The sequence below is a fragment of the Cydia amplana genome, chromosome 18, assembly GCF_948474715.1.
Source record: "Cydia amplana chromosome 18, ilCydAmpl1.1, whole genome shotgun sequence".
NCBI classification, from domain to species: Eukaryota; Metazoa; Arthropoda; class Insecta; order Lepidoptera; family Tortricidae; genus Cydia; species Cydia amplana.
This window is the reverse complement of record NC_086086.1, coordinates 7,209,690-7,232,912: the sequence shown is the minus strand read 5'-3', so window position 1 is coordinate 7,232,912 and position 23,223 is coordinate 7,209,690. Positions and strand designations below refer to the sequence as shown.

At 42.0% G+C, this 23,223-nt stretch overlaps 1 protein-coding gene across 1 annotated transcript; it reads left to right on the top strand.

The window, feature by feature from the left end:
* The first annotated feature begins 1,816 nt into the window (after positions 1–1,816).
* LOC134656588 (ubiquitin carboxyl-terminal hydrolase 3-like) lies at positions 1,817–21,822 on the top strand. The gene is made up of 11 exons (XM_063512145.1): positions 1,817–2,069; positions 3,004–3,148; positions 3,404–3,665; positions 5,287–5,452; positions 8,666–8,844; positions 11,058–11,203; positions 14,002–14,107; positions 16,072–16,194; positions 19,780–19,922; positions 20,397–20,519; positions 21,672–21,822. Exons 1-11 carry the CDS (start codon positions 1,979–1,981, stop codon positions 21,820–21,822), a joined length of 1,635 nt encoding a protein of 544 aa, XP_063368215.1. The 5' UTR covers positions 1,817–1,978.
* The last annotated feature ends 1,401 nt before the right edge of the window (positions 21,823–23,223 follow it).

The following is a 23,223-nucleotide window of genomic DNA, read 5'->3' as shown; positions in this document are numbered from 1 at the left end:
CTAGGTTTTTTATTTTTTTGCATATATTTTAAATTAATTATATCATGCTTTTTGAAGACGGTCTTCAACATCTGCGGGCTCAGCACGGTTCCATTTTTATCCACTATCACTAAGCCCGTCACTTTCGCACTTACATATTTGTTAGAACGTGACAGGCATGGTGATAAATGATAAAAATGCGACCGTGCTACTAGGGCTGGAGTGAAATAAAATTTAGACGAAAAGCTAGTTTTCAGGAATAATATTGGTGAGCAGCCTTGAAATCAAGGCGTAATTTAAATAAGACAGATAGGAGAAAACGAAATTTAAGATTTTTATGAACAAAATGCCCACCGGTGTAGGCTCTACCAAACTCAAAAAAAGCGGCCAAGTGCGAGTCGGACTCGCCCATGAAGGGTTCCGTATTTAGGCGATTTATGACGTATTAAAAAAAAACTACTTGCTAGATCTCGTTCAAACCAATTTTCGGTGGAAGTTTACATGGTAATGTATATCATATATTTTTTTTAGTTTTATCATTCTCTTATTTTAGAAGTTACAGGGGGGGGGACACACATTTTACCACTTTGGAAGTGTCTCTCGCGCAAACTATTCAGTTTAGAAAAAAATGATATTAGAAACCTCAATATCATTTTTGAAGACCTATCCATAGATACCCCACACGTATGGGTTTGATGAAAAAAAAAAATTTTGAGTTTCAGTTCGAAGTATGGGGAACCCCAAAAAGTTATTGTTTTTTTTCTATTTTTGTGTGAAAATCTTAATGCGGTTCACAGAATACATCTACTTACTAAGTTTCAACAGTATAGTTTCGGAGAAAAGTGGCTGTGACATACGGACGGACAGACAGACAGAGGGCCTACCGCGAACCACGTTCGACGTGTTGCCTCCCTGTCACACTTACGTACGAATTTACAAGTGCGACAGAGAGGCAACACGTCGAACGTGGTTCGCGGTAGGCCCGCAGACATGACGAATCTATAAGGGTTCCGTTTTTTGCCATTTGGCTACGGAACCCTAAAAAAAACCCTCTATCTCAGTAGATAGAGGGTTCGCCTCAGTAGGCGGAGATTACCGGCCAGTATTTTGTGCCCTGTGTTCTCAGTCGGTTGGAAAGCAGTTTTATTTAACCTTTTCGACGCCGTGTCAAACACAAAAGCTGTCACTCAGACGCCACGTCATTAAAATGTCAAAACATTGAACTATGCATATGCACGTAGGTCTATGTTGCTCTGTGGTCTGTGACCGATTAATCATCGGTCTTTGGCGTTAAACCTACAGTGCGGATATATCGGTAATAGCCGTCCAAAAGGTTAAAATCAAAATAAAGCTGCTTTTCGACTAAATTTCCGAAAAAAATCGGTCGTGACAAATCTGGCGAGGCTTGCACGGGTGGGGAGCGGTAGACGGGGCAACAAACAATATCCGGATTTGGTGACGAGCTTGTGGATTAGATTTCTTCAATGCTTTCAGTGCCAAGCGACCATTTCCTACACAAAATGAACCCACCGGGTTCTTGGCCGTGAATGCGTTAAGGTTATATATTATACTTTCCTTTCCTTTCCTACTTTTAAAATGTTTTAAAACTCCCGCTGGCAGTGTGCGTGTTTTACAAAATATTTTATAAACTGGCAACATTTGGTTGATGTGTAATATACCAGATACACAGAAAATAATTGTTTAATATAATTTTAAACATAAATGCAGTGTTATCGAATTTTTATTATTCAATAGTATGGAATGTGTACCTTTATCAAAGCTTTATAATTATTGTTTCGTTTTCTTTGAGTAACGGCATTTTTGTACGTGGCAACCCATTTTAATTGTTGTGTTTGCTTTTGCTCCCTCCCTAGCTCGATCTCATTCGTTTTCGTTTTGTGAGCTCGAGAGAGTTTTGATAGAAATCTATTTCATTTCCATGAGTTCTAAATTAAGCTTATATTATTTTTATTCGGTTAGATCACACCTATTATGAAGAATGGAATGTATCCATTTGTTAGATAACGTCAAGGTGGACAGCGACCTCATCACAGAAGACACCTCAGTCACAAAGAACTGGGATTGTTCAGGTAATGACTTAGTTTGTTCGCAAAATATGACTAGGGTTTCATGTCTTGAAATACGCGTTGTGGTTGAGACGCCACGTCGCATTTATTAGGGTTAGTTTGAAAAATCAATACAGCGAAGTTATAATAATCAGCTGTTATCATGGGACGCAGAGGGGAAGGAGAAGTGGGAGGGACGGGGCGGGGCGCGGGGTACTCGAATGACCGTGAATGATGAGAATGTCGCGTTACCTGCCGCGATGTGTTAAAAATATTGTTATTTTATGCTGAAATGTTATGATAATAGCATACGTTCCGTCATGATATGTAACTAATCCTAGACATAGATACGCTAGCTTGCGCACTTCGGATTTTTCCTCAAACATCTGTTTTATATAAACACGTAAAGTCCAAATGGAATGAGTCAGAATCGCAATACAATATGTGATCAGCCTAATACGATGTTAGTTTAGTTTATTTAGTATTGCGCAGTATTTTTAACTAGAAAACACGTCAACTGCTTCGCAAGGAGATAGGTAGTATGACATGATTATGACTTGTACAAGCTAGGTGTCAAGATAACTTTTCAGGAAACTTAAGCAACGTATACTTTAACGTATACTTAGAAATCGATAACACCTAACACCACTCACTCACACACTCACTCACTCACTCGATCACTCTTATATTTTGAAAGATAAAAATAGATCCTATATCTATATAAATAGAATAAGAAACTTGTATCTGACTCTCTTCAATTATATAGGTACCTCCTGAGGTACCTCAGGTTAAAAGTTTTTATAAACAGCTTAAAGTAGTTTTATGATAGGTAATTCCTAATGAGTTTTGCATCTAGTTCAGCTGCTGGAATCAGCTTGTTGCTTACATTTTGACTAGTTCTCACCTAATATTATAATCCAGTGTAAAGTGAGTGAGTACCTACATTTTTGTATTGCAGAATGTGCAGCAAAGGATCAGAATTGGTTGTGCCTACAGTGCGGGGTGGTGAATTGTGGCCGGTATGTGAATGGGCATGCGAAGCTACATGCCGAGACTTCAGGCCATCAGCTGTGCATGAATTGTGATGTGTTCTCGGTTTATTGGTAAGTAATATAATATATAAATAGGTATATTTATCTTGGTCAAAGCAAAAAATAATCTGGTAAAAATTGTTAATACAGCATTGAATTTTGCATAACAATTTTAGTTTTTAATGTTATTTTTAAGGATTTTATTTATCATTATTTATTTGTTTATTGCCTTCTCTTTCATACCTATCTGTCACATTAGTAAGTAGTAAAAAGTGAGTGTTAATAACTTAAATAAATTATTAAATAACTATCTTATTAAAATTTCAGCTACAAATGTGATGACTATGTATCAAACGACACAGAAACACAATCAATAGACAAAATAAGGCAAAGTATTATGCAAATAAGGAATGTGACGGACACAAATAGTAATTTAGGTAACGAGGAAAACAGTAAAGATGGCAGCGAGCCAAACAGTTGTTCATCCACCTCCTCGCAGGAGCCGTCTTCTAGCAAGGAAACCAAGGGTGCCGACACAACAGAAGCACAGGAGAGCGTAGATACGGACAAACGGACTAAAAATACTAAGGTACCTACTTATATACATTTTTAAAGTTTACAGCAGGCCCATTTACTTAATTGAGCTTGTCTGGTCATGCATACCTATTTCCTTGGCACAGACCTTTGACCAGAAAAAAAATAGGTTTACAACCACATGACACTCAACACGTACCAGGCGGGACTTTACAATATACATACCTACTTATTTTCCAAAGATGAATTTTTGCTCCAAAGCTCACATCAATTTTCAAAGTAATCTAACACAGTGTTCCTTATAGTATAGTCCTATTTTTCGTAAGCAAAAAGTTAGTGATAACTTGATAAGTAGGCAAATATCAAATTATTCATGAACTCATTGGTATTTATAGTATGATAAGTTTTTTATGAATTATACAGTTGTTTACTGTAACAGCATGGATGATTCTGGAGTATGAATAAGTAAAGCATACAACATGTAAACTCAAACTTAATTCTAATGTTGCTGAAATTTTCATGAATATGGTGATTTGTATTGGACCTTTAATAGCCAGCTCAGAAGGTTATAGCAACAAGAATTTTAAACTGTAGATAGAATTTGGACATGACAAGTAGGTATTACGTTTTAAGCGAGTTTCAAACTTATTTATATTATTATGTTTTAGCATAACCACTCTCCCAAGTTATTGTTATTAAATAAAAAAACTCATATACAGTAGGCATTCGAAGCTTTCTTATAAGAAGAGTTAAAATATTATTATTCATTTGAAAAGGATTAAACTGTGGTTTCTTGGGGCCTTCATCCATTCTTCAGCCGTCCAAATTTCCGAACTTGAAAGACACTATCGTTTTGGTAGGTATTGACATCCTTCAAAGGACTCCTGGGTTCGAATCCTGGTACTTATATATAAATATGCATACGAGTATCATCGCTTAGTACCCATAGTACAGGCTTGACTTACTTACGTTGAACTGATTAAGATTTTGGTTGAGTGACCTTATAGACATTTAATTTTAATTAAGCACTTTTTTATCCACTGCGCATTGTTCGGTTTTGCTATCCTGTCCTATGTGTAATAGTGTAAATGTTTAGATATAAATACTTAGTCTAAATAAATTAGTCTAGATATAAATACGCCGGTGGCAGAATAACAGCGTCCGTTGCTGGAAGTCTTTAGGGCCGCTGTGTCCCGTAGTCTTGGCACAGACATTAGCTGAGCCACCTTCCCTTTCAATTAGTTTGTAAGCATTATTGTGTACTTTTATTATGTACCTATGTTCAAACTCTTTGAATAAACGTATTTTATTATTATTATTTATTATTAGAATAGAATAGAATAGAAAGTCATTTATTCGATAAAGCACACATACACAGGACAAAAAGATGAAAAACAAAGAAAAAGAAAAGGATAACAATAACAATGCAAAGACAGCAGAGAGAAATTATATACACACAGACAGAAAAATAAATCACACTTGAGTCCAGCAATGTGTGCAGTAAGGAAAAGGCTTTGGCTCAGCATATTGTCACAATTTGCAAACAAGGCAAAATTGCAACGCTGTTTATTCTGCCAAGGCCTGAGGGAGTGACTAAATATAAACTACACATAATAAAAATAAAATAATATTTATTATTGTCCCCATATAATTATATATTTTTTTTTGTTATACAGACACCAGATGAAACAGTCCGAAGCCTAAGACCGCGGTCCCGTAAACGGTCTCACTCGGGCGACAGCAGCTCGGCGGAGAACGGCACTAAGAGCAAGGACAAGAAAGGGTCGCCCTGCAACGGAAAGACTCAGAGGGAGAAAAAAGTCGTAGGATTAAAAAATTTAGGTAGGTTAACACTGATTTAAACCAGGGATGTTGCGAATATCCGCATCCGCAACCGCGGAACTTCCGCTTTATTTTCAACATCCGCATCTGCATCCGGATCCGCATAAAATCGATGCGGAGCTTATGCGGATGCGGATGTCGAACAAGTAGGTACAGGAACGTCTTAGCGGCGGCGTAAGTGCTAGGTAATTTCGTCATTACCTATAACGATATCGTCTAGATCCAGAAAAGTCGGCCAAGTTAATGTTTTTATTAAATTTAACGCACCTATATTCTTGCTCAAATACTAAACGTTTCGTTTTTTGTAAGTAAAAAAATACTATACCTAAACGTAATATTTGACGTTTTCTAAGTACCTAATCTTGACATCCGCATCCGCGGATGCTTGACATCCGCATCCGCGGATGTGAGCCTTTAAATATCCGCATCCGCATCCGCGGATGTCAAAAAATCGGCATCCGCAACATCCCTGTACGGATATGATGGTCGTTCTTGTCTACGTGACAGCGTGATAAAACGGTGTCCGTCACTCTCTTTCCCACGGTGTTAAACAGTGACAGTTATTTTATCACGTGGATAAAGATGGATAAAGCTATCCATAATAGGCTGGCTGATTTAAACTTTCACGATTTTTACACATTAAATTGTACAACGGGACTTAATCGCGTATCTAAGTTTTAAGATTTACCTCCTACGTTTCGAGGACGGCGTTGTCCCCGTGGTCTCGGAGAAGACTGTTAAGTTTGATCTCACTGCGATGCGATAATTAGTCAATGTTAGGTACCCCATAATTGTCATACATATCAGTATTTATTACCTTTAAAATGTGTTTAGCGTAAGTTATAATATGTATGATGTGGATGTACTTTAATAAAAAAATAAAGACTGGCTTAAGTTGACATCAGTATCGCGCGCGACCGCTAACCGCGCGAGTTTTTCGAACTACCCGCACTTGCTCTTGTTTATCAGCTTGAACGTTTTGCGCACTAGGGATGAACTTAGATACGCGATTAAGTCCCGTTGTACAATTTAGGTAGGTTGTTCAAATTTAGGTAGGAAAACTCAAACTCAAAATATACTTTATTCATGTAGGCCTAGCAACAAGCACTTATGAATCGTTAACATAAATATTATCTTAAGCTAATTATCAGAGCAATTTATTGATGTTATTATTCCATAATAATATTGGATTAATATACAAATCAAATTTAACACAAATTTAAGAATTTCACAAAAGGATCGTCAAACAAAAAATTGTAATAAGTACCCTCAAGATTTAATTCAACTGCAGGAGCAAAGTTCATCCTCACTTAGATACATGGCACACCAAGAAAAAGCGGGCATCTCGCTCATTTCTTCCCAGATCGTGCAGAATGTGGAATGAGTCGCCTCCTGAGGTATTTCCTTTGAACTACGGCATGGGATTCTCAAGGGTCGGCAACGCTTAAGTGTCTCCTGTCATGGTGTTTATCTCCATGGGCGACGATTACCCATCAGGCGGCTCGTCTGCTCGAAAAATAAAATAAAAAATTAAAAACTTTATAATCCAGCTAACAGTTGTGCCTAATTTTGACTCTAGTCTGTCACCAGTAACTGTTGTGCCTAATTTGGACTCTAGTCTGTCACCAGTAACTGAACTCCGTGATTTTGCGATGGTAAAGTATCTAACGCAACGTTTGGAGCGAGATAAAAAACATGGCGTACATGACCGCTTCCCATCAGGCGGCTCGTCTGCTCGTAAAAAAAATAATAATAAAACATTATAATTCTAGTTGAATTTATGGGTTGGTTGGGTTGAACAGTTGAGCCTAATTTTGAGTCTAGTCTGTCACCAGTAACTGAACTCAGTGATTTTGCGATGGTAAAGTATCTAACGCAACGTTTGGAGCGAGATAAAAAACATGGCCTACATGACCGCTTCCCATCAGGCGGCTCGTCTGCTCGTAAAAAAAAAAAATAATAAAACATTATAATTCTAGTTGAATTTATGGGTTGGTTGGGTTGAACAGTTGAGCCTAATTTTGAGTCTAGTCTGTCACCAGTAACTGAACTCAGTGATTTTGCGATGGTAAAGTATCTAACGCAACGTTTGGAGCGAGTTAGAAAACATGGCGTACTACTGTCGCAAGCGTAGTAAGAATCTCTAGAAATCGCCCTGCAACGGGAAGACTTAGAGGGAGAAAAAACTTGGAGGATACAACTAAACGGAGTAGCCATTAACAGGCTTTCCCCTCTGTCGAAAATAGGCGGCCAACGGTCATACACAATGTATGGACTGACGTTTATCTGACATGGCTATTTTTACGTTACGCATACATTTGACGTTCCCCTCCCCCGCAAAAATCGGCAGACTGTTTTGTACAGAAAATTACAGACATGGCGTCTCCGTTTGATTATATCCTCCAAGAGAAAAAAGGATTAAAAAATTTAGGTAGGTTCAGTTTTATTGTGCAACTAGCATTTGTACCTAATGGAGGCTGGATGGTAAATAAATATTATTATAGGAATAGGATATTATTACATAAATTGACTCATCCCCACAGTACGCTCAATAAGGCTTGTGTTGTGTTGTGGGTATGATAGATAGATTTATTTATTTCTTATTGAAAATTACATGGTATTTAACATGTCACAATGTATCCAAATAACATGAATTCACAAAAAGATCGTCAGATTGTAAACAATAATACATTAAAATAATTAAGAATTAAGTAAAAAAATTAAAACAATCAAATAATCATAATAAAAATTAAAAGTAAAAGTATGGGTGCTTAGCCAACAATAAAAAATTAGATTTTCCTTCTTAATAGCAAGTTGATTTTGCAATAGCAAAATAACTAACACTTACACGCGTCACTCGAGATCACACCATAAAAATGTTTGTACATATTTTTTTGCTGTAGTGGAGTCGTGATTTAGTCTGCCCGTAGTCCGCCTGTCTGAGCCCTCACGGCCAGGCACCTCTTCTGTCGCGCATTGTATACTCAACAAGGGGCCACAGTAGGCTTAGCACAAGATCGGCGTGACAGTATCTCGCGGCTAGATAAACTACCCGTCATTTTCTAACTTATCTAACCGCGAGATACTGTCGCGCCAAGCGCCAATCATGTGCTAGCCCGGCAGGTCACGATTCAGTCGCGCGCAAATATCAAATCGCTGCAAATAGTCCCTCACGCTTGATTAAATGATTAATCCCGATGTTCGTAATTCCAGGTAACACATGTTTCATGAACGCGGTGCTCCAGAGCCTGAGCAACATCCAGGAGTTCAGCTGCTACTTCAGCAGCCTGCCCGCCCTGGAGCCGAAGACCAACGGCCGCAAGGTGTACCACTCGCGCAGCTACACCCGCCAGGAGATGACGGACGTGGTGATGGCCGAGGAGTTGCGGAAGGTAACGTGATGATGTACAGCATCCAGGTCAGCTACTCCAGCAGCCTGCCCGCCCTGGAGCCGAAGACCAACGGCCGCAAGGTGTACCACTCGCGCAGCTACACCCGCCAGGAGATGACGGACGTGGTGATGGCCGAGGAGTTGCGGAAGGTAACGTGATGATGTACAGCATCCAGGTCAGCTACTCCAGCAGCCTGCCCGCCCTGGAGCCGAAGACCAACGGCCGCAAGGTGTACCACTCGCGCAGCTACACCCGCCAGGAGATGACGGACGTGGTGATGGCCGAGGAGTTGCGGAAGGTAACGTGATGATGTACAGCATCCAGGTCAGCTACTCCAGCAGCCTGCCCGCCCTGGAGCCGAAGACCAACGGCCGCAAGGTGTACCACTCGCGCAGCTACACCCGCCAGGAGATGACGGACGTGGTGATGGCCGAGGAGTTGCGGAAGGTAACGTGATGATGTACAGCATCCAGGTCAGCTACTCCAGCAGCCTGCCCGCCCTGGAGCCGAAGACCAACGGCCGCAAGGTGTACCACTCGCGCAGCTACACCCGCCAGGAGATGACGGACGTGGTGATGGCCGAGGAGTTGCGGAAGGTAACGTGATGATGTACAGCATCCAGGTCAGCTACTCCAGCAGCCTGCCCGCCCTGGAGCCGAAGACCAACGGCCGCAAGGTGTACCACTCGCGCAGCTACACCCGCCAGGAGATGACGGACGTGGTGATGGCCGAGGAGTTGCGGAAGGTAACGTGATGATGTACAGCATCCAGGTCAGCTACTCCAGCAGCCTGCCCGCCCTGGAGCCGAAGACCAACGGCCGCAAGGTGTACCACTCGCGCAGCTACACCCGCCAGGAGATGACGGACGTGGTGATGGCTGAAGAGTTGAGAAAGGTAATATTCTTGACTCTGTGAGCTGTGGACCTAGGAGGCCATTGACTCCGCCATTTTGGAAAATATCCAAAAAATCAGTGTTAATGTCGAGTTTAATAAGTTTCCGATTTAGACAAAGGACAGACCTAGGAAATATTCTCGATCCACAATGGTCCTCATACAAACCGGAGAATTTTCTTGAGAACGAGTTATACAACTCTTGGCTGACCTTTTAATGTGCAATGTGCATGTTCCCTATTTGACTCTCGTTAATTATGGTGGGTCCTTAAATCGCACATTATACTTCCCATTGCGAAAATTACCAAATATATTTTTTATAAACTGAAATAGACTCATAATTGGCCTGATGACAGTAACAAAGAATCATGGAAATAATGGTTTCAAAGAAACATATATGTTAATATGGTTCTAAAAAATGCCTCAATCTCAGTATAAACATTAGGATGATTAATATATTCAATAAAATAAAAGTGCAAAATTCTCCAATCGGCCATTTTGACTGAAACGCCAATCAGAAGCGAGATAAGGGGTGACGTCATCAATCCTCATTGACCGTAATCCATAAATCCTCACCAAAAAGTTTAGAGGTTCAAAAAAAAATTATTTCGCCACTAAACATTTATTACATCCAAAAAATATTATTACACGATGTAAAGTAAATATTTATTTGTAATTAAATAAATAAAATGCTAAATAATACGATATTTCACCAAAAAACTTTTTTAATTATTTGGCTGAATGGAACTATCATTGCCATGTTGGCTGTTGGAACCAGAAAAAATGAAAAATTAAAAAGTAAAACCGGCGCTCGGTGATTTCACACAGAATTTGCATGTATCTAAATAATTCATCTTAAATTGCAACCGTGTGAGAGTTTTTGTATAAAATGAGTTATTGTGATTAATGTTTGTAATGTATTTATCATCCCTAATCGTAATATATGGTGCTGAATTGACAATATCATTCGGATTCAAGGGAAAATTCGTAACTGTAAGTATGTAAACAATCTCTATCACCCTTCCACCAACTAATTCGTGACGTCACAAATGGCTTGCGAGGCGTTTTCGGGCGAGGTTTAAACTAGCTATAAAAAAATGCAATTATTTATGTTAAATCTTATGAGTATAGCTGAAATATTGTGTTTTTCGGAACCAGTACAACTGTACCGTCAATAATAAAAGGGATTTCAAAATTATACTCGTACTAAAAAAAAAGTGACCAAGCCCTCCGGTGGCAGAGGCCGAAATCGAACTGGTCTGACCATTCGACCAGATAATTTAATGTTAAAGTTGTAAAATATTTGTTATAAAATCTGGCAGGTGCTGATAAACCTGAACAGCGGGTGCGGCGGCAAGGGCGCCATATCCCCGGAGTGCCTGTTCCTGGTGATATGGAAGGTGGTGCCACGTTTCCGCGGCTACCAACAGCAGGATGCTCACGAGTTCCTGAGATATATGCTCGACAGGTGATTTATTATACTACGTCATAGAGAAATAAGTAAGACAAGAGTGCTCACTCCATACATCAGTTCAGACTATTAATTTCAGTGTCTACATCTAGCATCGAGTAGCGGAACTGTCAGTACTGCTACTTGACAATAGATGTAGCACCGACCGGAAAGTCTTATCTCAACAGCATAAGACTTTCCGGTCGGTGCTACATCTATTGTCAAGTAGCAGTACTGATAGTTCCGCTACTCGATGCTAGATGCTAATAGTCTTTTTGGTACTAAAACTGATGTATGGAGTGAGCACTCTATGTATTTTTTTGACTACGTTAATGGCAATTAAATAAACATAGTTTTTTGAAACAATGTCATATAGTGCCTGAAGAAAACCTCGACGGCGAGTTCATTCCACAGTTGGAGTTTCTAATGAATTATTTTCTAAAATTGCACATTGTGACTAAATATTTAGGTTGCTTTTACCTTTTTCGCCGTACTTCATTTCCGAGGACTTATTTGTCATTTTAGGGTAGTAAAGTAAGAAATGTTTCAGATTACGTGTAATTGTCGAAAAACGTGTGATCTGAGGCTTTCTTATTTACGAGCTGAGGTGTGTATACTATTAGTCTGCTCTATGGCACAGAATAAGTAATAGTATTATCATACAGAATGGCCACGCACCGCCCCGCCCCGACTCGCATTACCTCGCCCCGCGACATGAATCTGACGGACTTCTGGCGTACTCTCAGTAAAGCGACTTACCCACACATACACAATGACGCGTGTATAGACGTGCCGTGCACACATATAAAGGCAAATGATTTTTGATGTATGGCGTGTCTGCCCCGTGTCTATGGTGCCGGAAAGCGACAGCTAGCTTTAGCGTAGCAGACCGAAAGTTGATGTTTTCCGGCTGGTGGGCAGGAAATATAATTACATACCTATAGTAAATAGTTATTATAGGGATGATGACACATGTTGAATTTTATAACAAAATCTAGTAAAATAGATAGCAAACGAGCAATTTATCACAATAATGTGGATATTAAAATAAAATATTGAAAATTTACAAAAATACAGGTCCTGGAAGTTTCAAAATTTAAGTTTATTTTTAACTTCCAAAAACGATAAAAGTAAGGGTACCATTCGATTCCTTACATTTCATCCAAAAAAATATTGTATAGCAACTATATACATAAACGCAATATTTCACCGACAAGACCTTGCCGTCACGGCCTCTGGCCGTTTTGTATAGGGCGTTTCGCGAGTGAAGTGCGACTGTCGGCCTTTGACTACAATTTCTGACTTTTGTGTTACTTTAATGCAATGGGTCCCATATATACTATTGATCTTAAAAACAAACCCGATCGATTGATACCTTCGATCAACACGGGCTTCCGACACGTCGGAAGGGATAGGCCCAAGCGATATCTTGACATTCAAATCATTCTGCCATTTTTCGCGGGGGGGAACGTGCACACAGTCGCACTTCTCACACACTTACTTACAAAATCCTATCTGTAATGACAACACAAATACATAGAAAATGATACCCTACACAGACAAATCTTGCACACCTCGATCTGTTTTTGTGTACGGACGAATCACAAGTGTCACAACACGCACACTAACACATTTTCGTCAAAGAATTTTATTGTTTTCTGAGAGATGAGTAGTCGGATTTGTCGCTCGACCAATCCGCAATTTGTACTGGGCGAGCAAAATCGATAAATCCAACATTTACATGAGACTAAAATATAATAATTGTGTTTAAATGTAATTAAACGTATGACATGTAAAAAAAATATTACATGTGAAATGTAACACCTTCTTTTTGTAAATTTGATGTCCCCGACCTCTTTTTACAACAAAATACCGAGCAATTGGCATTTTTTCTGCTGCTGTGTTCACTCGCGCGTCTGGACTGGGTCTAGTTTAAAATCCGAGCGCAACTAGTTTTATTACCCGCGCTAGATCAGTTGATCTTGTACCTAGGCAGAGGGGAAATAGTGCGAATGCCGCGTCCCTTCCGTGTTGGTCGAAGATTGATACCATAAATGAAAATTAGTCATGTAGCCTATTCATGGTATAATAATATACTCCGCCTGGTACTCTCTTCCGAGATTCGCGAATGACCTAACTGTCACTTGCCTACGTCATCATGCTGTTTACAGGTTCTCAAACTTTAAAATGTGGGAGAATTTTAACCAACGGTGAAAATTCTTTTAACGGCATTAATTTTAAGTTATTCATGTAGAAACATAGTAAAATAAAACAAATCTATACTGCACTTTTCACTCCTACTCTTACAGTTCCGAATAGAGCAGCCAACCATTTTCGTAACAAAACATTAATTACCAAGCTTACGACGTGAAAAGTTTGGAAAACACTGCGACTGCTGACACTGAGCGAGAAGGAAATAACAATTAACACGCGTTCGACAAGGACGGTCGGTCAGGGACAAAATGGCGGATTGTCAAATGTGACAGTGCTATCCTGTGTTGCCAATAGTGTAAACAGAATTACCCGAACGTCTGAAATTTCTTTCGTGAATCGGAAGATATTGCTAACGAATAATTAAAAATGACGCGTTATTGTAAAATTTAAGATAAAATACATATAAATGAAAATTATTAAATTATAAAGAAATAAATTAACTTATTAACCATAGATATAATGTACCCATGTAACATGTTATGTTGAAATAAAGTGGCAATGTTATTGTGATGTAGACAAGTGACACTCTGGGAAGAGAAGACCATGTTTTATTAGACCATGTTTTATTAGACCATGTAGCCTATTGTAATGATGTGTTGTAGATTGCACACGGAGCTGCTGCAGCTGCTGCCGCCGGCGCGCGCGGAGACGGGGCTGCCGGCCGCTTCCATCGTCACCGCGGTGTTCGGCGGCACCCTGCAGAGCGAGGTGCTTTTTTTTTTTTTTTTTTTTTTTTTTTTTTTTTTTTTTTTTTTTTATAGCCAACGTCAAGTAAATTAAAGGGAAGGAAATTAAACGCGGAACAAGGATAGGTAATTTGGAAAGTGTAGTGGTGAGGACAGGTAGGTATATACATGAAATACAAAATGATAAATATACTTAGTTTTATAAAATATTATACTTTTATATCATTGTAAACGATGAATGAAGCTAGGATGTTATAAAAGCTGGATTGATGAGCAAGGAAGGAATGTCTATTGGAAATGGAACATTTTTGGATAAGCGAGGTGCTTATATGTTGTTGTTTGTCAAATTAATCTATTATCCTGTTGAACGCCAGACGGCGAAGGAATATGCCGTGCCCCGGACGCCAGGCGATCGCGATTATTTAAGCGAAATTGAACTTTACAGAGTCCCGCGTAAGACCCTATTGCATTGGCGAAGCTGTCGGCTGTAGGCGTCCTTAGCAAGACTTTCCGATAACGGCAAAGGTTAATTCTAGTGATAAACTACAGGTTACACAAAAGCTTTTAGAAACAAATGTTTACTATTTCATAGCATGTAGGTTACGTTATATACTTGACGACCGGTCTGGCCTAGTGGGTAGTGACCCTGCCTGCTAAGCCGATGGTCCTGGGTTCGAATCCCGGTAAGGGCATTTATTTGTGTGATCAACACTAATATTTGTTCCGGAGTCATGGATGTTTTCTATGTATATAAGTATGTATTTATCTATATAAGTATGTATATCGTCGCCTAGCACCCATAGTACAAGCTTTGCTTAGTTTGGGGCTAGATTGATCTGTGTAAGATGTCCCCCAATATTTATTTATTTATTTATATATGGTAATTTACGCACTAGATCCGTCTGATTTCTTTCCGAAATCGGATGACGGAGGTCGGATCTAGTGCGTAAATTACCATAGAAATAGTTCTACGGCTACTTCGGACCATATTTTCACGGGTTCGGATCGGATTCGGATCGGACGTAGCGAAACCGCTCTTAAGGTGCAAATGCGTGTGTTCGCCCGAGAAAAGTCTGGAGCAGGGATGTTACGAATATCCGCATCCGCAACCGCGGAATTTCTGCATTATTTTCAACATCCGCATCCGCATAAAATCGATGCGGATTTAATGCGGATGCGGATGTGGAACAGTTTGGTACAGAAACGTCTTAGCATCGGCGTTCTAGACTGCTCTCTAGGTAATTTAGTCATTAACCAAAAAAACCTATTAGAAATGAGCAGTCAAGCGTGAGTGGGACTTAATGTACGGAACCCTTGGAACGCGAGTCCGACTCGCACTTGGCCGGTTTTTTATCTTGACATAAATAATAAATAAATATTATAGGACATTATTACACAAATTGACTAAGCCCCACGGTAAGCTCAAGAAAGCTTGTGTTGTGGGTACTCAGACAACGATATATATAATATACAAATACTTAAATACATAGAAAACAACCATGACTCAGGAACAAATATCTGTGCTCATCACACAAATAAATGCCCTTACTGGGATTCGAACCCAGGACCGCGGCTTCACAGGCAGGGTCACTACCCACTAGGCCAGACCGGTCGGTCCAACATCCGCGGATGTGAGCCTTTAATAATCCGCATCCGCGGATGTCAAAAAATCGGCATCCGCAACATCCCTGGTCTGGAGTATCAGAAAAGCATTGTTTGTATACTGGGTCAACCAAATCTTGTCAGTAGAAAAAGGCGGCAAATTTGAAAAATCGCGGGTTAGCAACACTACGTTTGAATTGTTCGAAAATCGTGTGTCATTTATATCTTATCTGTGGAACTGTTTTGTTTACATTTCATCGTTGTTCGATGTACATTGCTGCTTTTTGTTCGTTTCTTAGGGATACCATACTTTAGTTTGCTTTACATTGCTACTGACATATCCGGCTTGACAGACTATAGAAATCATTCCACGTATCTTCTTAGGTCCGCTGCTTGGCTTGTGGTGCAGAGAGCAAGAAGCTAGACCCGTTCCTGGACCTGTCGCTTGAGCTTCCCGACGCGGCCGCGCCCGTGCCGCTGCTCGACTGCCTCGCCAGCTTCGTCCAGGTAACATAACAAAAAAAGCGGCCAAGTGCGAGTCGGACTCGCCCATGAAGGGTTCCGTATTTGGGCGATTTATGACGTATTAAAAAAAACTACTTGCTAGATCTCGTTCAAGCCAATTTTCGGTGGAAGTTTACATCAGGGATGTTGCGGATGCAGATTTTTTGACATCCGCGGATGCGGATGCGGATGCGGATATTTAAAGGCTCACATCCGCGGATGCGGATGCGGATGCGGATGTCAAGATTAGGTACTTAGAAAATGTCAAATATTACATTTTTAGTATTTTTTTATTAAAAAATACCGGCCAAGTGCGAGTCGGACTCGCGCACGGAGGGTTCCGCACCATCAACAAAAAGCGGCCAAGTGCGAGTCGGACTCGCCCATGAAGGGTTCCGTATTTAGGCGATTTATGACGTATAAAAAAAAACTACTTACTAGATCTCGTTCAAACCAATTTTCGGTGGAAGTTTACATGGTAATGTACATCATATATTTTTTTTAGTTTTATCATTCTCTTATTTTAGAAGTTACAGGGGGGGGACACACATTTTACCACTTTGGAAGTGTCTCTCGCGCAAACTATTCAGTTTAGAAAAAAATTATATTAGAAACCTCAATATCATTTTTGAAGACCTATCCATAGATACCCTACCAGAGATGCGATTTATTTGAAATACTTTTCGAGATGTATTTTGCATTTTTAATATTCATTTCAAAATGCAAAATACTTTGTGATTAAGTTTAGCCAACATTACCAGTCAAACAAAATGAAATGAACGAATGACGCTTGTATTGCCGAATTTGACCGATAGGGGCGTCTGCTCGCCCTTTTTAGGGTTCCGTACCCAAAGGGTAAAAACGGGACCCTATTACTAAGACTCCGCTGTCCGTCCGTCCGTCCGTCCGTCTGTCACCAGGCTGTATCTCACGAACCGTGATAGCTAGACAGTTGAAATTTTCACAGATGATGTATTTCTGTTGCCGCTATAACAACAAATACTAAAAACAGAATAAAATAAAGATTTAAGTGGGGCTCCCATACAACAAACGTGATTTTTGACCGAAGTTAAGCAACGTCGGGCGGGGTCAGTACTTGGATGGGTGACCGTTTTTTTGCTTGTTTTGTTCTATTTTTTGTTGATAGTGCGGAACCCTCCGTGCGCGAGTCCGACTCGCACTTGGCCGGTTTTTTTTCTTTGGTCAGAGTGCGCGCCTTATAGCCGTTTAGACTCGCGGCTCGGCTCGCGGCGCGTCTCGTGGCTCGCCGCGACACACTCGCATTCGGCCTGTCATTCGGTTATAAACCTTATGCCGTGCCGTTAGTGTTTAAATTATATTAGCTCGATGAGCTTGCGAGCCACGAGAGTCTAAACCGGCTATTATGTCTGACTAGTGTCAATATCAAACGAAAACGACGAACATTATCTATTCTATGGCTATTCTCATGATAAATACCTAAAATAAATAAAAATATCTGAGATTTGGTCAAAAGGTATTTTATTTTGAAAAAGTATTTTGAAAATACCTATTTTGCATTTAGCATTTGAAATACAAAACGCAAAACTATTTGGTATTTTGCATTTGAAATAGTAAATCTGAAAAGTATTTTGCATTTTGTATTTAAATGCTTTTTTAAAACCATTTTGTACATCTCTGTACCCTACACGTATGGGTTCGATGAAAAAAAATTTTTTGAGTTTCAGTTCGAAGTATGGGGAACCCCAAAAATGTATTGTTTTTTTTCTATTTTTGTGTGAAAATCTTAATGCGGTTTACAGAATACATCTACTTACCAAGTTTCAACAGTATAGTTCTTATAGTTTCGGAGAAAAGTGGCTGTGACATACGGACGGACAGACAGACGGACAGACGGACAGACAGACAGACAGACAGACATGACGAATCTATAAGGGTTCCGTTTTTTGCCATTTGGCTACGGAACCCTAAAAACGAAACGTTTAGTATTTGAGAAAGAATATAGGTGCGTTATATTTAATAAACAGTAACTTGGCCGACTTTTCTGGATCTAGACGATTTCGTTATAGTTAATGACGAAATCACCTAGCACTTACGCCGCCGCTAAGACGTTCCTGTACCCACTTGTTCGACATCCGCATCCGCATAAGCTCCGCATCGATTTTATGCGGATGCGGATGCGGATGCGGATGTTGAAAATAATGCGGAAGTTCCGCGGTTGCGGATGCGGATGCGGATGTTCGCAACATCCCTGGTTTACATGGTAATTGTACATCATATATTTTTTTTAGTTTTATCATTCTCTTATTTTAGAAGTTACAGGGGGGGGGGGGACACACATTTTACCACTTTGGAAGTCTCTCTCGCGCAAACTATTCAGTTTAGAAAAAAATGATATTAGAAACCTCAATATCATTTTTGAAGACCTATCCATAGATACCCCACACGTATGGGTTTGATGACAAAATTTTTTTTGAGTTTCAGTTCGAAGTATGGGGAACCCCAAAAATTTATTGTTTTTTTTCTATTTTTGTGTGAAAATCTTAATGCGGTTCACAGAATACATCTACTTACCAAGTTTCAACAGTATAGTTCTTATAGTTTCGGAGAAAAGTGGCTGTGACATACGGACGGACAGACAGACGGACAGACGGACAGACAGACAGACATGACGAATCTATAAGGGTTCCGTTTTTTGCCATTTGGCTACGGAACGCTAACTAGAATCAGCTCATAGAGAAATATAAGTAAAGAAAGAGTGGTAACTCCATACATAAGTTTCCATACCAAAACGCGAGTTATTTTGTTGTCGACATCGTAGTGGAACTATCAGTCCGGATGTCACAAGTTTAGCTACTGACGAAAAATGTACTACTAAAACAATTTACAACTAATATTATTAGCAGGTGTTGAAAATAGAGTTCCGGTTAATCCGGTTATAATATTAGCTAAAAATTGTAGAGCATTAGAGTTTTCGTTTGCCGCGACATCTATTGTCAACTAGCAGTACTGATAATGTCCGCTACTTGACGTAGATGTCGACTACGAAATAAATCGCGTTTTGGTAAGAAAACTTAATTACCACGCTTTCATTACTTATATTTCTCTATAGATATATTGAACAACTACACCGAAATCGTAAAAATATAGCTCCGAGCCTCATAGGCCAGCTAAATCTAAAAAAAACTCACCCACACCATGGGTCATAAGATGTACAAACTACAAAATCATCTTACGCGGGAATTTATAACAGCAGAAAGTGTTTTTTTAACTTTTTAAATCAAAACTTTAATAACTTCTTGTGCAGACATTCTACAACGACAAGAAGCAATTTTATACATATTGTAACATGTTGATGATACATATTGACTTAACAACTTTCTCTCAAAGGCTTACATTTTTTTATTAGATTAATTAGCGACCCGCCCGTTTCGCATGGGTTAACAAATTATACATAAACCTTCCTCTTGAATCACTTTATCTATTAAAAAAAACGGCATTAACATCCGTTGCGTAGTTCTAAAGATCTAAGCATACATAGGGACAGACGGACAGCGCGAAAGCGACTTTGTTCTAGACTATGTAGTGATTAAATACTAAACATTTCAGGTGGAAGAGCTAGCGGACACGGAGCGTTATTTCTGTAGCAGTTGCGGCAGCAAGCAGAAATCCACCAAGCAGTTCCGAGTGCGGCGTCTACCGCAAGTGCTCTGTCTACACCTCAAGCGGTTTCGCTGGCACAACTACTTTAGGTAAGATATCTAGGGTTTCCGCGTTTGTAACTTTATACAGGGTGGATTTTCTTATTGGGTCAGTCAGGGCAGTTACCAGATCCCGTGCTGCTACGATATTTTTATTAGCCTGGTTTAGTGTGCCACTGCTGGGCAAATTTGCCCAACTTTATTTAAAAATCACTAACAGCACACTTTTACAGCCCCATCTGGTGATATAAAACTTAAGAATGTCTGGTTTATCACAATTTATTTCCTTTAACCAGATTATTAAATAGTTAGACCGGTTGAGCCGTTATCCCGGTATCCCAGATGATTGTGAGTCGCGATTATCGCGCGAGGCGATGGATTTTCCCGTTATATGTTTAGTTCAAAACGCTTGTTTAAGAGCTACTACTCCACATAGACACAAATGTAAAAATGTACAATTTATCTTGGGTTGGGGATCGGGAAAGAATTGAAAGACCGGTTGTGTAATTGTGTTTGTGTGTGCAGGACGAAGGTGGACACGGGTATCTCGTTCCCGCTGCGCGCGCTGGACATGTCCCGGTTCGTGCTGGAGCGGCGCCGCGCCATGCTGTACGACCTCGCCGCCGTCATCGTGCACCACGGCTCCGGGTAACACTACACATAACACTATCTCTCTCACTTACGATGAGATCACGCTCAAGTGCGAATGAGAAGTGGACATGGGCATCTCGTTCCCGCTGCGCGCGCTGGACATGTCCCGCTTCGTGCTGGAGCGGCGCCGCGCCATGCTGTACGACCTCGCCGCCGTCATCGTGCACCACGGCTCCGGGTAACACTACACATAACACTATCTCTCTCACTTACGATGAGATCACGCTGAAGTGCGAATGCGAAGTGGACACGGGCATCTCGTTCCCGCTGCGCGCGCTGGACATGTCCCGGTTCGTGCTGGAGCGGCGCCGCGCCATGCTGTACGACCTCGCCGCCGTCATCGTGCACCACGGCTCCGGGTAACACTACACATAACACTATCTCTCTCACTTACGATGAGATCACGCTGAAGTGCGAATGCGAAGTGGACACGGGCATCTCGTTCCCGCTGCGCGCGCTGGACATGTCCCGGTTCGTGCTGGAGCGGCGCCGCGCCATGCTGTACGACCTCGCCGCCGTCATCGTGCACCACGGCTCCGGGTAACACTACACATAACACTATCTCTCCCACTTACGATGAGATCACGCTCAAGTGCGAATGAGAAGTTTTAAAGTAACAGGCCAGAAGACCTATCGCAAACCTCGATATTTGATCGTGCATGATATAAACGAACGACACAGGGCACTTTAGGGGCGCGTCGCGGCAGTTTATCTAGTACCTTACGGGTTATTAATACGTTTTGCTCACCAATTTGTTACCATTTGTTATAGTTGAGAAAAATATAACCAGTAGTTACCTTTTTAGATAAAATAAAATTTATTCAGTCGTCAAAATATTTCAAAACACAGTTAAAATACAAGTCGAAGATTTTAGGGTAGAAAAAGGGGTTTCAATCAATACGTGGAAGAGCAGTACCGCCGTCGAACCCAAGCCACCTGGCAGCGGACTTAAAGCGGTGGCGTGGTGATTATACTTAGAAATGTTATTTCATTTATCATCGATGATAACTACTGGAAAAAACAACTCGATAAAGATGTGCTACTTTAAACTACGCTACGCGTGCTGTCGCCGACATCTAAAGCCCCCATGGTCTCCTCATCCATCCTCATGATAATGAATCTTTGTCTAACAGTAACGTGTTATTCCAGCGCGGGTTCGGGCCACTACACGGCGTTCGCGCACAACTCCGGGCAGTGGTTCCACTTCAACGACCAGACGGTCCGCGCGGCCGCCGCGGCCGCCGTGCAGGCCTGCAAGCCCTACATCCTGTTCTACATCCGCCGCGACCAGCTCTCCTGACTCAAGCACACACACGAGCGCCCGACCGGCACGTGCCGTGAGTTGAGAGTTGCATAGTTCCAACAAAAAACCGGCCAAGTGCGAGTCGGACGCACAACTCCGGGCAGTGGTTCCACTTCAACGACCAGACGGTCCGCGCGGCCGCCGCGGCCGCCGTGCAGGCCTGCAAGCCCTACATCCTGTTCTACATCCGCCGCGACCAGCTCTCCTGACTCAAGCACACACACGAGCGCCCGACCGGCACGTGCCGTGAGTTGAGAGTTGCATAGTTCCAACAAAAAACCGGCCAAGTGCGAGTCGGACGCACAACTCCGGGCAGTGGTTCCACTTCAACGACCAGACGGTCCGCGCGGCCGCCGCGGCCGCCGTGCAGGCCTGCAAGCCCTACATCCTGTTCTACATCCGCCGCGACCAGCTCTCCTGACTCAAGCACACACACGAGCGCCCGACCGGCACGTGCCGTGAGTTGAGAGTTGCATAGTTCCAACAAAAAACCGGCCAAGTGCGAGTCGGACGCACAACTCCGGGCAGTGGTTCCACTTCAACGACCAGACGGTCCGCGCGGCCGCCGCGGCCGCCGTGCAGGCCTGCAAGCCCTACATCCTGTTCTACATCCGCCGCGACCAGCTCTCCTGACTCAAGCACACACACGAGCGCCCGACCGGCACGTGCCGTGAGTTGAGAGTTGCATAGTTCCAACAAAAAACCGGCCAAGTGCGAGTCGGACGCACAACTCCGGGCAGTGGTTCCACTTCAACGACCAGACGGTCCGCGCGGCCGCCGCGGCCGCCGTGCAGGCCTGCAAGCCCTACATCCTGTTCTACATCCGCCGCGACCAGCTCTCCTGACTCAAGCACACACACGAGCGCCCGACCGGCACGTGCCGTGAGTTGAGAGTTGCATAGTTCCAACAAAAAACCGGCCAAGTGCGAGTCGGACGCACAACTCCGGGCAGTGGTTCCACTTCAACGACCAGACGGTCCGCGCGGCCGCCGCGGCCGCCGTGCAGGCCTGCAAGCCCTACATCCTGTTCTACATCCGCCGCGACCAGCTCTCCTGACTCAAGCACACACACGAGCGCCCGACCGGCACGTGCCGTGAGTTGAGAGTTGCATAGTTCCAACAAAAAACCGGCCAAGTGCGAGTCGGACGCACAACTCCGGGCAGTGGTTCCACTTCAACGACCAGACGGTCCGCGCGGCCGCCGCGGCCGCCGTGCAGGCCTGCAAGCCCTACATCCTGTTCTACATCCGCCGCGACCAGCTCTCCTGACTCAAGCACACACACGAGCGCCCGACCGGCACGTGCCGTGAGTTGAAAGCAGGGATGTTGCGGATGCCGATTTTTTGACATCCGCGGATGCGGATTTTTAAAGGCTCACATCCGCGGATGTGATCAAGA